This window comes from Physella acuta, unplaced genomic scaffold (genome assembly GCF_028476545.2).
Source record: "Physella acuta isolate Inbredline_101_S28 unplaced genomic scaffold, ASM2847654v3 ptg000032l, whole genome shotgun sequence".
Lineage (NCBI taxonomy): Eukaryota > Metazoa > Mollusca > Gastropoda > Physidae > Physella > Physella acuta.
In genome coordinates this window covers 52,283-69,186 of record NW_026731552.1, presented here as the reverse complement: position 1 = coordinate 69,186, position 16,904 = coordinate 52,283, and the positions used below count along the sequence as shown (strand labels likewise).

At 33.6% G+C, this 16,904-nt stretch overlaps 3 protein-coding genes across 3 annotated transcripts; all 3 read right to left on the bottom strand.

Moving 5' to 3' along the window:
• Positions 1-3,260: 3,260 nt before the first annotated feature.
• Positions 3,261-4,262, bottom strand: LOC131941820 (5-hydroxytryptamine receptor 5B-like). The gene has a single exon (XM_059301368.1). It carries the CDS (start codon positions 4,260-4,262, stop codon positions 3,261-3,263), a length of 1,002 nt encoding a protein of 333 aa, XP_059157351.1.
• Positions 4,263-8,389: 4,127 nt separating this feature from the next.
• LOC131941812 (trace amine-associated receptor 5-like) lies at positions 8,390-9,505 on the bottom strand. The gene has a single exon (XM_059301355.1). It carries the CDS (start codon positions 9,503-9,505, stop codon positions 8,390-8,392), a length of 1,116 nt encoding a protein of 371 aa, XP_059157338.1.
• A 2,700-nt stretch (positions 9,506-12,205) lies between these two features.
• On the bottom strand, positions 12,206-15,843 carry LOC131941806 (uncharacterized). Its single transcript, XM_059301344.1, has 8 exons — positions 15,830-15,843; positions 15,360-15,529; positions 14,983-15,091; positions 14,598-14,717; positions 14,217-14,288; positions 13,471-13,648; positions 12,845-13,006; positions 12,206-12,343 (listed from the first exon to the last, which is right to left on the bottom strand). Exons 1-8 carry the CDS (start codon positions 15,838-15,840, stop codon positions 12,206-12,208), a joined length of 960 nt encoding a protein of 319 aa, XP_059157327.1. The 5' UTR covers positions 15,841-15,843.
• Between the last annotated feature and the right edge of the window lie 1,061 nt (positions 15,844-16,904).

Below are 16,904 nucleotides of genomic sequence, written 5' to 3'. Positions count from 1 at the left end.
TTATTAATAACGCAGGGGAATTATTAGTTACTTAAAGAACAATAACTTTATAAAATAGATACATAATTATAGTAAATATAACGGCCGCTAAAACTAACTATTACTAAACAAACATACAATCTACGAGAATATTGAAAAAGATGGACTTTACTTTCTCCCCCAAGTTTCTTGAATAGGAAAAGATGCCGTTAAAATAATAGGCACAATCAAAGCATCACAAAAATTTAAGAAAAAAAATCATATTCAGGGGCGTCTTCGACTTCTTTCTTCAATCTAGTCTTACAAGGGATTCCCTCCAACATCATAAGTATTATTATTCGCCATATAGACCGTTGTCTCTGATTTCAGCCTGCTTTTCTTTTTGGATTTGCTTCCAATGCATTTGTTTATCCACGACCAAATTACAAGGCAGCAACTGTTGTTTGTTTTTGGCGTTGTCTCTCCCAGATTGGATGTAGTCAGTAATTTCCGTTGTCCGGAAGTAGTAATTTACGCTATTTCCGATTTCTAACAAAAAGCATGTGAATTTATAAAGTACTTATAATATTCCGCAATAATATACACATCTTGTTTTGCGTTTACTTGGTGCGCAATTCTTTTCACTATGAGATTTTATTCTATTTTATAAAGTTTAAGTGATTAGAAATGGATTAAAAATCATGTCTATACCCCGAATTGCAATACACCCTAGTGTTATATAAGAATATTTCAGAAATGTTTGTGGAGATCACTTCCGGTTTATTTACTTTCTCGTATATAGAGTATAGAGGAAGTATTGTAATCGTGAAAAAAAATCACATACAATTTTGACAGTTTTCACCGTTTTGCTTCTTAGTAGGCTACTTCATCATATACGCACTACAGGGGACTTAATGTATTCGGAAAAAATTCTAAACCCACATTTATTAAAATTTCGGCGTTTTACGCGTAATCTAGTCGGAGAATTCGTTCATGTGTAAGTATGTGTGTATGTGTATCTGTAAACACGTCAAACTGAGTACCGTTACAGCGAGGTTGATGAAAAATTTATATATAAGTACTACATACAATTTTTATTTCTGCATTAACTTTTGAGCATTATCCGGTAGCCGGAAGTGGAAATTTATTCTCTTTTTGTTTTTTCTCAAGCCGATAACTTGATTTTTATTAAGTTAGACGAAAAAATTTCACATATAAGTAGAAGATCTTATTCTCTGAATTCTGATGATTTTTTTTTTTAGTAATTTCCGTGTATCGGAAGTAGTACTTTACGTTATTTCTGATTTATCAAAAACGCACATGAATATTTAAAGTATAAATATTCCGCACTATTATACACATATGCTTTTCACCTGATACGCAAATTCTTTGTTCTACCATATTCTATTCAATTTTAAAAAGTTTAAGTAATTAAAAATTGGTTAAAAATCATGTCTATATCCCGAGTTGCAATATAAAAAAAATGTTAACGATTTAACTCAGATATACAATGTTCCCCAGTATCCTAATATATAAAAGACCATGTGCGCACTTCTCTCTCTCTCTCTCTCTCTCTCTCTCTCTCTCTGTCCGCAGAATATTTTCGCTGGGTATCACATCAGAATCTTCAGCGATATATGGAGAACTTGATACGGACTTTTTTCGAAAATAATATGGAAGGTATTTTAAATGTATATCCAACATTTTATTTAAAGAAGAAAAATAAAAATAAAGGCGTATTCGAATGTAGAAAAACAGTTTTAATTACGCAACAGGAAAAGTGTTTATATTTGTGAAAAAGAAACCATGAAACAATGACGTCACTAATGTTTATACATTAACTAATGACGTCATCTGTCGAGTTTAGAATAAAAAGAAATGAACTATTTCATTCACATTTGATTTAGATCTAAGTACGCTATGAAATGTATACAATACAATTTTTTCGGCCTAAACTTATAAAATTTATTTTATCTATTTGGATTCTAGATCTAGAGCCAGATCTAGATCTACGTAAAAACTAGACGTAGACGCTACTAAGTCGCTAAGATCTAGATTTAGACTATCTACACTAGAATCTATTCCAAAAATAAATTTCTATATTAAACTATTTCAGGCCTTAATTATTTTATAGAAATCTTTGTTTGTTTAGCTATGGAACTGGATATTTTGGGATAAAAAAATAATTAGAAAGAATAAGCATATTCGCGTAAGTTAAATATTTTTTTAAATACGTCTTTCATTCTCCATATTTTTTTATAAATAGCTGAGATGATAGTGTACTTAATACCACGCAGGTGTTGCGGGATCGAGACTCACCAAGTCTAAGTTATTTTTTAAAATATTTTTTTATATGTGAATCTTCCGATTTTAGACTATAAAGAAAGGATCTACTTCATTTAAATTTGATTTATATCTAGATCTAAAGATCTACTCATCAAGACGTATGCTATGAAATATATACAATTTTATCGGTCAAACTAATACAAATTACTTAAAAACAACATAATGACAATTGAATAGCCAGATTTTAACGGAATCATTTAAGTCATTTAATCAGTGTGTGCCTGTGGTATGTTAAATGTGTCGGATTTTTAGCTAATTATCTATTTTTTTGCTTTGTCAATAATATCGTACAGCGTTTAGTAAAGCACATTGCGTTTTTACCAATAACTATTTCATAAATTAATTTTCTCAAACAAGTACAACATTTAAAAATATATAGGCCTATAATTAACGTGAAACGGGTACCGATGGCTAGTTTTATAATAATACATAAAAAAATATCTGGCCCAAGGAGGAATAAATTTAAATAACTAACGTATTTTTTAAATGGTAATTTTATGTTTTGTTAATAATACTTCGTTTTATTTTCCAATTACACAAAAAAAGACAAAGTGCTTTTTTTTTTACTTATTTAGCAATCGTTTTGTTTATTCATTTTGCTGAAAATGTACCAAACAAAAGGTGACTTATTCACGGCGACCTGTAGCTTCACAGTGCCGGTGGAGTTGTTTATTCTTGTACTCTTTACTTTATAAACAATTTCATTTACCACATCACACGGATTGCCTGTGTGGTTAACGATGTGGAGTTTATTATTTCACTAAACATGGTGCTCTTCCCAGCTGGGTGGAATCATGGGCGTCATAACAGTTTCATGAGAATTGCGGTCTGCAAGTCATTCTAGGTCTTGGGACTGTTCAAGTACGGAATAAACACAGAAATTAATCTCCATTATTGAAGTTTTTATCGAATTAATTTGAACAGGAATTACATTAAACAAACGATAGGCCCGCTTGTCAGACTTGTTGAACAAACGAAATGACAGCTTTTATGACCGACTGAACAAATGAACTGACCGCTTGTCTGACCGACCTATTTAAACAGCACAGCACTGGGTTCAAGGCCGAGTTACAGTAACCCACCCAGTAGCCATATAAGGAGAACCAAAATGGCAGCTGATCATCTGTCAAGATTGGCGGACCTAACCAAGATGGCACCCAACAGATTGTGAAACACACCATCAACGAACCAATGGTGTAAATGGCTCTGCCACTTCTTTTATCGTTCTTTCCATTCTGTTTTGTAAGTATGTTAGTAGCATTGTCACGTGGGCCTATCTTTGGAACTGCTTCATCATTTGATATGTTGCATGTAATATAAGATGCAGTCCCAGGAATCATAGTAGACTCGCTGATTTTGGAAATATCTCTGGTGCCTTCTGTATATTGTATACCAACAGAAGATCTTTCTATTGTATATTTAGGTTTAAAATCCTTCCTGTTATACCTCAGAACCTTCTGAAGTATAGCCGCATATAACACATAAGCTAGCATACAAGGAAGATAAAACGCTACAACAAGGAAAAACATAACTAAAGGATTCACAGATTGATTTGATGTTTCCATCTGGTTTAACACCGCGATCTGGCAGTACACGGTAAGTGCTACAGGAAACAGCCAAGAAAAGGAGACCATTACATAACCCGTCCTGACAGTCCTCAAGCGGTACCACATCGGCTTGTACACGGCCAACAGTTTATCCAGTGCCAAGCAGTTCACATGGAAAACTGACACGGCGCATAAGATGTTAGTGAAAGATGTTCTAACTTGGCACATACTAAGCCCGTAATTCCAATTACCGTTGTTGGTGATTTCTGAAACCCCAAGCGGCATGAGAAAAACACCAAAGATGAAATCAGAAACCGCCATGGACGTCATCAACATCTGCGTTATTCCATGTTTACCAGGCGCCTGTCTCGTCTCCTGAGATCTGGATCTGACGAGGGCGATGATCAGCATCAAGTTGACGACAATTGTAAAGGCAGTTATCACAGAACACACAACAGCTAAAGGTACAACGAAGTTAGCTGTGTCGATCCCATCGTATTGCTTATACGCGGTATTTGCTACGAAACAGATTGTTTTATTCATTGAAATCGTTTTATTTCGCTGTCGTCAAAAGATTTTTTCAAGAACCAAACTAATTTTGAGAGTCAATCAAATAATTGCTGTAAAAATGAAAGCTTTGCGTAGCATTTTCAGTCTCGTAAAGTAATAGTATAATCAATACCAAAGTAAAATGTTAAAATTTTACGTAAATATAGTTAAAAAGTTAACGTTAAACGTTACTCTAGTTATACCGCTCTTACTGGTATGAGAAAAGTCACAACATACACATGCCACCTATAAATCTGCTGTTACAAGAAGCACCGCACTTCAATAAAGTTTCAAATCTTTCTTCCCGAATGTGGTTGTTCGTTGTTGCGCTGTTTACTTTTAATTCAAACAAATTAAATCAATTAAGTGATGTCTAAAAATGCCGTTATCAACGTCCGAACAAAATAGTTAAACGTCACGATAGAGATAGAATCAGACGACAAAGCGGTATTGTTTTATGACCACTGTGTTTGCTGGTATCGTTCGTCTGTTGGCTAACCTACTGCGGCGAGTGATCCCCACATTTTAACTCGACAATCATTGTTTGTTTAAGGCAGGCGATCAATTAGTCGATAATTACTTGTGATCAATTATCATGAGATTATAATGTAAAACGTTCCATTTTAAAAATGTAAATCGTTGCCAGACCCACCACACTGGAAACATGACAACAAAGCCGCTTATCAATTATTAGACGTCATATATATATATATATATATATATATATATATATATATATATATATATATATATATATGTTAGTGTTGTGTTTCTGTTGTTTCTGTTGTGTTTCTGTTGTATTTCTGTTGTGTTTCTGTTGTGTTTCTGTTGTGTTTCTGTTGTGTTTTGTTTTGCTCTGTTTCCAAGTTGGTACAATAAAAAAGAGATAACGTGGCAGAGCACGGGCATGCAGCTAGTATATAATATAACGCTGCTGGTAGTGTATCAGTCAGTCATTGAAATAGATTTTGGAACCATAAAAGCAAAGATCGCACCATGCATTTTTTTAATACTTTTATTTGCAATTAAACAAGTACATCAACATCAAATTTTTTAACATAATTTTGAACATCAAATGAAAACGAAAGGTTTTGCAAATGTACATAATGAATATTTACATGATTATAAAAAAAATTGCAAAGGATGACAGTAAAAGGGGTGAAGGTCAAATGAAAGTGTCAGTAGTCTGGGTGGGGAGAGGAAAGGAAATTTTTCAGAGAGGGTCAATGGGCCAGTGAAGCATTTTCTATGTAGGGAAACAACTTAAGTTGACTAGTTGAAAGGGTGTTGTATTGGTCGCATGCATTGCTTTTACATTGCATCGCATTGTCTTATTATAAGTAATAAAGTAGGGTTTGTTTTTACATAACGATTTAAATTTAGTTTATAGTTGCCACCGTTTTTACTCTTTTGCATAACGTAAAGAAAATATTAAATGCACGCAAATTGCTAAAACATATTAAATGGATCAATGTCAAATAATATTATCGCTTAGATGTTTAGAGTAAATTAATACATTTTAACAATAGAAAGGTCGAAAAAACTAAATTATTTAACTGTTTTGTAGTTTTGCCAAGGGAGGTAATTTAAAAAGAAATTCAATGCACGCTCAATAATGTAAGTGTTATTTCAACAGATGGTGGAATTAGACTTGTAGAGAATGCTGGAAAGGCTCTGTTTGGACGCGGACGCTTAGGAAAGCTTGTTGTTTGGCCGTGATTCTAATTACATTGCAAGTGTTTTCTAAGAACCATAAAAGTAAACACTACTTGCCACACATTCACTTGCGTAGCATTGTCTTATTGGTAGTAATGGAGTGGAATCTATTTAGGTGACTTAATTTTTTTTATTGTTTACAAAGTTTTGACTTAATTTTTGTTCTTTTTTTTTGACAAAGTTTTTACTCCTTTTTATACTATTTGTTGTTTTTTTTCGGAGAAAACAAATGTGGTAAAGGCTGTCACTGGGCTCGGACGCATATGAAAACGGTTTGTTCGGCGGTGCGTGAGAGCATTTGTATGCACGGTCGTTGTTTCATAAAGCCCTTTGATAAAGCGTTTACGTTTTGGATTTTGTTGGGGTTTGCGTTTCTTTAAGATTGTGTTTTCTTTTGTATTTGTTTTTGCGTTTGTGTTTTGCGTTTTGTTTGCGTTTGTTTTCTGTTGTGTTTGTGTTTGTGTTTTCGTTTGTGTTTTGTGTTTACGTTTGCGTTTTCTTTTGTGCTTGAGTTGTATTTGCAATTTTGTTGGAGTTTGTGCTTTCTTTGTATTTTTTTTTCTGTTTAAAAAGATTCAACGTGCTCGATTTGACGTTTGTCCCAACGGACGATTGCCGCAATGGACGTTTGCCCCAATGGACGTTTGCCTAAATAGACGTTTGCTCAAAACCTAACACACCGGAATGGGATATGTCCGAAAGCTAAATCTGGATCAAATGACATCACTGAAGGAACATTGCTTATTAAAACTAAAAATGTGGACATAAAAATACCAAAATGTAGTTTACACTTTTTAAACCGATCTATCCACATTCATGTTTTTGTATTTAGAAAATGTATATTATTATACTTAAAACAATCATAAGTTAGAGATAAATAATACACGTCTTAATATGTTGTGTATGCTAAAACAGTTAAATGTTGATGGAAGAGTTACGTCAGAATCTCTTGCTTACTTACACAAAGATTCGATAGTATTTCAAGTTACTGCAGCAACGTCTATACATACACAATACGAATACACTAGTCATAATAGACTGCATGATGTGTATATCATGTTTTAATGGGTACACACTCTCAACATAAATTTAGTTTTTTTTTATTTGATGAAAAATTCAAGTTGTATAAATTTATTTATAAATTAGAATAATAGGGACTGGCTTGATTGGATGGTAGAGTGTACGATTGTTAATTGGAAAGTCTCTAGTTCGGATCCCGTTTACGAGGTTGTAGGTGGCTGAATATAGTGCCGACCAGATTATCAATCATATTGCAAGACTATTGAGACAGATCATATCCACTTAATCTTTTCATGCGTATTGTGCACGGGAAAAAGATGATGTTAAATACGTATACACGTTAAAACATTGTACATAATAGCAATATCAATCAACTTTACAAAACAAAAACTAGAATTAAATCAAAGTGACTAATTGCGTCTGATTTAAATCTATTACATCAGAAAATATTACATTATACACCAATTTGATGCCGAATGTTTTAATTAATTATTTTTTCTACTAATTGCAAAAATAACAGAAAAAAAAATTCTGTTGACGCTTTTTATTTAATATTAAAAACAATGGCCACTAAAATGTAATGAAATAAATTCAAGAGGTTTTCAATTTGTAACTTTTACAACAGTTAATGTATAAAGGATCAATGTGAGCAGTAAAAGAAATGAAACATACATTACGCAATAAAAAATTTAAAACAATTTTGTCATTACTATTTTTTTCAACAATTTATTTATTAGAATTTATCCTTCTTTATTCTTAATTTTAAATGTTTAAAAGGATTTCCTGAAGTTATGCGATTTATGGTCCGTTGACTCCAATTTCAGCCCGATTTTCCTTCTGGATTTTATTCCGTTTACTTTTGTCTATCTAAGAACAAACTACAAGGAAACAGTTGTTTGATTTTGGAGGTTTCTCACCTAGATGAGTTGCTGTCCACAGCTATCGAACCTCATCTGCCCAGGGGTTCGAACTAGGAACTTTTAAGTTTAGCACAATGAACTTTACCGACCAGAGAACGAAATATATTCAATAAATTACTTGAACTTTATTGTTAAGATTCATTCTGAAAATTCGTATGCTTTATGTCCTTTCTTTGAAACTTTCTTTATGCATCAATGTTTAAAATGCGTTTATCAAAAGAAACACATTGCTGCACATAGGCGTTAGTTCATGCAATATTTTATAGCGTTTATTGTTTCAATGCGATAGACATTACAAAACGATGTCGATGAGTCAGAGTGTGCTGATGTTTGTCAACAAACTTTGACGTGAAGGAATAATTTGACGGCCCTCCTGACAGACACGTTAAAACAACAAAGCAACGGGTTGATGGCCGAGTTAAAATATCCCATCCAGCATAGGAACATGACGTACCACATAGGTAAGTGGTCAACAGAAATGATTGGTGGGGATATCCACGACGGCAGCCAGCACACCGTGTAAGCTACCACAAGAGAGCCGATGGTTCGTAGAGCCTTAAACATACGTTGACGTGTCTTTTTATTTATAGACACGTTTCCTAGTTGGGCATTTGTCTGGTCTGTTACTAGGCTTGAAATACTAGAGTTATGGCTTGGCATGTTGACCAATGACACCAAACTCAAGTTGGTTGCATTGGTATTGAAATTGTTTGGTTGTTCGAAATTGAATGCTCCAGCGTTATCATTGTGTGCAGAAAATTGTGATTGCCTGTTGTTATTTTTGTTTCGTGTTTGTAGATTGTAAATTACAATTTTCATGATTAGAGCTACATACAGAATGTAGGAAATAGATAAAGGTATAAAGAAATTGATGATAATAACTGTAACAACCTCTGGCTCTTGAAAGATCTGCAGAGATACATGCTGTAAAGATACAACCTCAAAAAACAGAATGCTAACTATTGGAACCGTCCAGGATATAGAAACCATCAGGGCACCTGTTTTAGCTGTTCGGAGTCGATACCACAGCGGCTTGTACACAGCCAGTATTCTATCCAGAGCCAGAAAGTTTAAATGGAATATGGACACGGAACACAAGAGGTTGTTTAACAATATCCTTGTGTAGCAGAAACCGTCGCCAAAGTCCCAAACTCCGTTGGTCGTGATCTCCACCACCCCAAGCGGCATGAGAAAAACACCAAAGATGAAATCAGAAACCGCCATGGACGTCATCAACATCTGCGTTATTCCATGTTTACCAGGTGCCTGTCTGGTCTCCTGACTTCTGGATCTGACGAGGGCGATGATCAGCATCAAGTTGACGACAATCGTAAAGGCAGTTATCACAGAACACACCACAGCTAAAGGTACCAGGACCAGCTTGTTCTGGCTCATCACAGATTGTTCCAGAAGCGTGCCGGAGGCCAGGTTACAAAACGTCCCATTCATCTCAAACTTTTTTGTTTTAGTTTAGCTCTGGCTAGGTACAAGCAGAACCGATTATAAAAACATTAACTATCTTAACTCACAATTTCTAAACCTCACAACGAAATTTGTTTCGCAAACGAAAATATAATTTCTTGCAATATCGCAATAGATAAGCATTATAAATGAGTTTAGATAATTAGCAATGTAACGTCGTCACAATCGGTGGTAGTCCTGTTGAACAATTCCCGAACATCGGCGTTGTAATTAAGCGCCACTGCTTCAGAAATATTTATCAAACACTTTCAACTTTTTTTTATTGGCGAGCAATATTTTTAATAAAAAGGAAATCCAAATGCAAATTTCTATGGCATATAGCGTCAAATAAAAACAAATAAAAGATATTTGTCCCATAAAATAGAAGTTTCCGAATTAAATATTTCCATGAAATGTTTAAATACTCGCTCTTGTTGGGACGGACCACGATTCATCAAAACAATCACAGCAAAAATAGAATCTATTGATTTTTATCATTTTACCATTAATCACGTGTATTAAGTTGAACATGAAAATAAAACGCATCATCAGTAAATCAACGCTAGATAAAACTACACGATTAGAACGTGGTTGCCGCGGCTTCAAATGTTTCGTATGACGTCGTGTTGCTAACGATTTAAAACGTTCGTCAACAATTTTTTTTGCTTATCGTTGTTAGAACATTACGTCAAAACATGGGACGCTGTTTAAACGTTTGATTGGTGATTGCGGTGGTCCTTATTTAACTGTGTTAATGGTCGATTTGCCAGAAAATAATCTTTTTTCTAAACTGAACGTTAAATTTATAATAATTAAATTTTAGTCAAGATAAAGTGAACTAAAAATATAATTTATTGAAACTTTCCTAAAGTTTTGGTTATGAGATAAATTACTCCTACACAAATTATTTCAGTGTCCTAGTTCTAAGTAGATATGATTTTTACAGAAAGAAGATAATTTAGTATTTAAGTTATATGATGAAACTCGAATAAAATCAAATTAGAATAGGTTATTGTTTTTGAGAAATTGTAAGTCAGAAGCCGTAGAATGGTTGTAGTGTTTTCCGGTTGTCACAGATCACAGAGTGAAGACACAGACCAGGTAAATACCAGATGCAGGTACCACGGTATCAAAGACAAGAAACATAAATGGCTGCGTGTTTGGAACAGGGATTGGTGTCTAAGCACAATATCAAGTCAATTATTTGTTGTAATTGATAAACATATCAAGTCAATTGTTTGTTGTAATTGATAAACATATCAAGTCAATTATTTAATGATATGTAGCGCATTGGAAAAGATATCAAGTCAATTATTTGTTGTAATTGATAAACATATCAAGTCAATTATTTGTTGTAATTGATAAACATATCAAGTCAATTATTTGTTGTAATTGATAAACATATCAAGTCAATTATTTGTTGTAATTGATAAACATATCAAGTCAATTATTTGTTGTAATTGATAAACATATCAAGACAATTATTTGTTGTAATTGATAAACATATCAGGTCAATTATTTGTTGTTATTGATAAATATATCAAGTCAATTATTTGTTGTAATTGATAAACATATCAAGTCAATTATTTAATGACATGTAGCGCATTGGAAAAGATATCAAGCCAATTATTTGTTGACAAAATGTAAATCCAGTTTTTGTTACGTATTTTTTTTTAAACTATAACCGGGAGTGATTTCCCCTAAACTTTCTCGAATATTCTAATATAATACGTGGGATGGCAACTTTGAATATAGACATAATTTTTGTTTACTTAAACTTTTAAAAATAGAATAGAATCAAGTAGAAAAAAGAATTGCTCACCAAGCGAATGCCAAATAAAGATGTACATAATAGTGCGCAATATTATTAGTACTTTATAAATTTACATGCGTTTTTTGAGAAATCGGAAATAGCGTAAATTAGTACTTCCGGTCAACGGAAATTACTCAAAATTTAACAGAAGATAGAGAATTAGATCTTTTACTTACATGTGAAATTTCATTTATCTATCTGAATAGTACTCAAGTTATAGGCTTTTGAAAAATTCAAAATAGAAAAAGTACCTCTTCCGGTTATCGGAAATCGCTCAAAAGTTGATACGGATCTACGATTTTGATAAAATACTTATATAAGAAATTTCATCAACCTAGCTGTAACGGTACTCAAGTTATCGTGTTTACACACACACAGACAGACAGACACACACACACACGCAGACATACGGACAAGATTGCAAAATTATGTTTTGGTGAGGTGTAAAACGTCGAGATTTGTAAAAATCTCGATTTGTTTTTTGCACGATCACAAGACTTTCTCTATACTTCGTATATACGAGAAAGTAAAAATGTGTATTCATACATGACAAATATTGTTTAACAGCATAGTAATGGATAATGCAAAGAAATGGACTGACTTTATAAAGTGTATTTACTTGAAAATAAGCCGACTTGAGGTTATGGAAGATAATGGTGGTGGTGTAGGTCCAGTGTAGGTGTGAGTTGTAGCTTAACTGTCCAGTGTGAGTTGTAGCTCAACTGTCCAGTGTGAGTTGTAGCTCAACTGTCCAGTATGAGTTGCAGCTCAACTGTCCCGTGTGAGTTGTAGCTCAACTGTCCAGCACTAAATGTGAGTTGTAGATCAACTGTCCAATGTGAGTTGTAACTCAACTGTCCAGTGTGAGTTGTAGCTCAACTGTCCAGCACTAAGTGTGAGTTGTAGTATGACACACGTCTATGCAGGTACACGCTTTCATCCTCTAGCACCATGTCACTTGAGGGGGATCTGTAGTACTCGATGAACCCGACCTCCCGTAGCCTGGTCAACATCTGAAAACCAAAAAAAATGCCATTATGTGCAACGACTTCTAAACCGCAAAAATCTCGATCTCTGTTTACCGGCCAGAGTCGATATTACGCCCTAGAGTCCAACATAACTCGGGTCGTAAATCCAAATTGGCCACGTCGCTGACTATGCTGTATCTTAAAATATCGAGGATAAAGAAAACAGATAAGCTCTACTTTATCTACCAAATGTACAATCTTTTCTGAAAAGTTGGCTTTTTGTAACAATTACTTGTCGCATTAGGTATCTCTTTGATCCCCGGCACTGGAATTCTAGAGTATCAAAGTGATTAGTCAAAGGAAGAAGTGCTCAGTATTGTTGCTTGTGGTATTGGGATGTAGAACCTATAGATGTTAAAGTGCGTCTAGTGACATGCAGGGCACAATTTATGTTAGGGTTACTGTGAACTGATTCGTTTCCTAAATATAAAAAAATACCTACAGTTAGTTTACAGTACCAAATAAAGAGATACATTAGCAGGTTACCCTATATAAGATGACGTAATCCTCCTTGTGTGGGTGGGTGGGGTAGAGGTTGAACTCCAACAGAAGGTGACGAATCTGACGCCACGCCCCCGTCTCCAGGATGTTGTCTAGCACCACCCACAGGTTGGACTTGATGTCAATCTTCAACACGTCCAGAATTTTCTGGAAAATACAGGAGGATTTTAAGCAATGTCTGTCACAATCTTCAACACGTCCAGAATTTTCTGGAAAACACAGGAGGATTTTAAGCAATGTTTGCCACAATCTTCATCATGTCCAGAATTTTCTGGAAAATACAGGAGGTTTTTAAGCAATGTTTGTCACAATCTTCACCACGTCCAGAATTTTCTGGAAAATATAGGAGGTTTTTAAGCAATGTTTGTCACAATCTTCAACACGTCCAGAATTTTCTGGAAAATACAGGATGATTTTAAGCAATATTTTCATAATTTTCAACACGCCAAGAACATTCTGGAAAAATAGAAGACGATCTCTTGATTTATATTTTAACCTGAATTATTTTCAGGGCAAAAATTACGACAATTTCAAATCGAAACGATTAAAAGTAACACATTGTATTCTGGAAATCTAAGAGACAGTAACTAAAACTATATGAATAGACGTACGTTTTGGTGCCCCTGCATCTGTAAGATGGTCCTCAATGTCCTCAGCTTCCACGGTCCTTTCTTCCTGGTTGTTCGCGCGGCTGGTTGAGTTGGCATGTACACGTTAGTGTTGACCGCACCGATCCCAATGTTGTAGAAGTCAACATTTGGGCTTTTTATCCGGCCCGAGATATTTATGCTACGAATATTAAAAAACAATGTTGATGACGTGGAATTGTTAAAACAGTTTCTTAGTTTAAAAAATTATGTTAATCGTTTTTATACAAATAGATCATTTAAAAGATAACTAAAGTGTGCTGTTTTAAAATAACCAGTTTATAAATGTTTAAGATTATAAACAAACTGAAGCAAAGTTATTTTTCTTCATACATACAGTATGAATCTAAATAATTATTTTGTGTTAATACAACTTGAGATATTTTATGGCGATTAATAAACTTTCTTTGTCCAATAAAACGATCACGATTTAAAAACGTTAATGATTACGTTTTGTTTTTGTTGTAATTTTTATATAACTTTAAACCTAACAACATGAATAGAAATGAGTTTAAAACATAAAACATCTATTAAAAATTAGATAAAGTAATGTTTTGTTGAATTAAAACAAAAAAAGTCCTATTCACTTCAACATAAGTTTAAAGAAAAATAAATATATCGAGTTCAATAGAATATCCAGATTTTTATTTACAAAAAAAAAATAAAAAAATAAAAATTACGCGCTTATTCAAAGATTTAAATGTTCTTACCTGGGGTCAAACGATTTTACGACGCAACCCAAATGTGCAAACCTGTCTTCAAACTCAAAATGTATTCTCAGTCTGAAGAAAGGTGAAATTGACGTATTTTATTTATTGTATTCTCAGTATAAAGGGGGATGGAATTGACATACGTTATTGAATTTTTATTAATATTGGATACAATTTTAGAAATTTATATAAAGCTTAAACGGAAACAGATTTAAAACAAAGGTATTTTTAAGCTAATCTTTTTAAAATAAAATTTACAAAATGGGGAATAATGCTGGCTCAAATTAAGGAAATACTTACATAAGCGTAGAAAAAATACACAATGTATGAAGAACCTTCCCAAATAAATGATAGACCTGACCAAATGCAAGCAAAACCTACCCAAACGAGTAAACTATACAAGGCGACTGTACACTAAATTTTGTTTCTTGACAAAAAGACCAAAAGTCGTACATCTGTTTGTCTTCACATTTCAAACTCTCCACACCTATATCCAGGTACCTGAAACAAAGAACATAAACACATTTATACAAACGCTCTCTATCACTCATAATTTGTAAGCATTACATATAAGCCCACATACACTTATAATGATGCTACAATAGATGATTACATGTTGAATACAAGATATTGTAACAGTGTTAAATTGATAAACAATATCAACCATCGAATGTTCTAGATAAAACTCATGTATATACATATCGTTAGTTTTTACACTAGCGCCACAACATCAGCTTCTATTGTTACAAAATTTTTTTTTAATTACCAGTCAATCATGGCTAGAGCAGTGTACCACGTCTTGATGGAGTCGACATTGTTGGGGTTAACCTTTAACCTCTCAGTCCCAAACCTTCTGTTGTAGTCAATCAGCATATCTTAACGTAAAATTCAGACTTTAGCATACAACGACTCACAACTTTAAGAATATTATGGACTTTAAAATAGAAATTTGAAATATCTAAAAGATTTAAAAGGTAAGTGATAACTCATCAGAGCCGATTAGTTACGAATTCTTCACATTTTAGGACATATTTTAATAACAGATTATTGACAAATAATAAAATTAAAGTGAATTTTTATTGAAATAATTGCCCACAATCTGGCTTAAATACGCGATATGAAAAAATACAACCAATGTCATACTTTTAGCTCCGCTGTTGTTTCGTTTCACCTTTGGTTGGCTTTCTGTCTTCTGCCTCCACCAACCCTCTCGTCTGCTTTCCTCGAGTGACTTCAGCTCCAGAAACAGAGCGTATCCACCGCATACAAGCGCCACAAAGGCAAGTTTTCGCCCATCAACTTTCCCTCTAGATCTTAACATCTCAATTGGAGTTAGTATTAAACTAATACGACAAAATAAAAAAAAAACGCTAATTACGTTAATGAAATATGTATCAAAATTCTGCAAACAGTACAAAACTGATGGGATGATAAACCTATAAAACTCGTTTTTGACTAATGTAATTAGCGTTAAACTAAAAGCCTACAATAAACATTAAACCAAATTAACAAGCAATTAAGCAAAAAGTACTAGACTTGTGTTGCAGAAAATATACCATTGAGTAAGTAGGCAAATTTTATTTGTAATCTTGATATTAAAGTTCATTATTTACCTGTATAGCATTCTAGTATCGACTTAGATCTAGATCTAGTTTAGTTTATACGATCTAGTGAAGGTTCTTCTGCGTCACTAATTTGGTTGCATTTTAAATTACTACTTAACCGACCATCGACAAACTCAACGGAAGATGGTACATACAAGATAAGGTAAAATAGCTACAGTAGTCACGTTATGATTTGTATGCCCAAACTTTAACTACCTTTCTATACCCACTAGAATTTTAAATAATAGAAATGAATTGTTCAGTATGTTGGAATAGGTTTTTATGCACACAAAGAATCGCATTTCCGGAAAGAAGAAAATCGGGAATTTTCAGTAAAAATCAAAATATACCATTTTGGTAGCATTTAAATAAAATCAAATTATTAACTGTTTTTAAACTGTATTTTACTTCAATAGCCGTATGTTTACTAAGTTCAAAGAGACTAATATTATACTGGTCCCTAAATAATATTTTGTCAAATGTTTACACTTTAGGAAATAAAAATCAATGCCTCAAAGTTGTGTAATAAAGCGGTAGAACATTGACTAAAAACACTTTATTGAAAGTCAGAAGCATTACCTTTATTAACATGGGTTGTTTATACCCTGATCAGGCTGATCTGCAAGTTGTTTGGTTTAGTACAAGCATATAACCCTGTTTTTTTTTGTTTAAGCATTGTATTAAGACCAGTAAAGCATACGCTCCTCTTTAGACCTGGCTATTAATTGGGTAATTGAAGTAATCTCATTCATATATTGCTTTACCTCGGCATATGAAGGGATGGTGTGGTAGGCACTATGTCAAACAGCCTTTACCTGAAGTCACAAACCCGAACCGAGGTCCGAACTCGAAACCTTTGGGCTAACAATTAAACGCTGTACCATTCGACTTAGCAGTCCCACATTTTATATTGGTAACATTCCTTATTTATTCATACCATTGTGCCCCAACTTGTCGACGTTCTGACTTGTTTACTGATTGTATCAAATAGAATCTAACCCGTTTCCTCTTCAGCTACATTTTTCCCGCCTAGGAACTTGTATCACCCATGGTAGATCTAGTAACACAAGTCTTAAGAAACACT

Coding starts and splice junctions, on each gene's coding strand:
- LOC131941806 (XM_059301344.1), bottom strand. Junction 14,289..14,597: donor TGTATAGTTTACTCGTTTGG/GTAGGTTTTGCT, acceptor ACCTTTCTTCAG/ACTGAGAATACATTTTGAGT. Junction 13,649..14,216: donor GTAAAATCGTTTGACCCCAG/GTAAGAACATTT, acceptor TAATATTCGTAG/CATAAATATCTCGGGCCGGA.
- LOC131941812 (XM_059301355.1), bottom strand. CDS start 9,505: ATGAATGGGACGTTTTGTAACCTGGCCTCCGGCACGCTTCTGGAACAA.
- LOC131941820 (XM_059301368.1), bottom strand. CDS start 4,262: ATGCTGATCATCGCCCTCGTCAGATCCAGATCTCAGGAGACGAGACAG.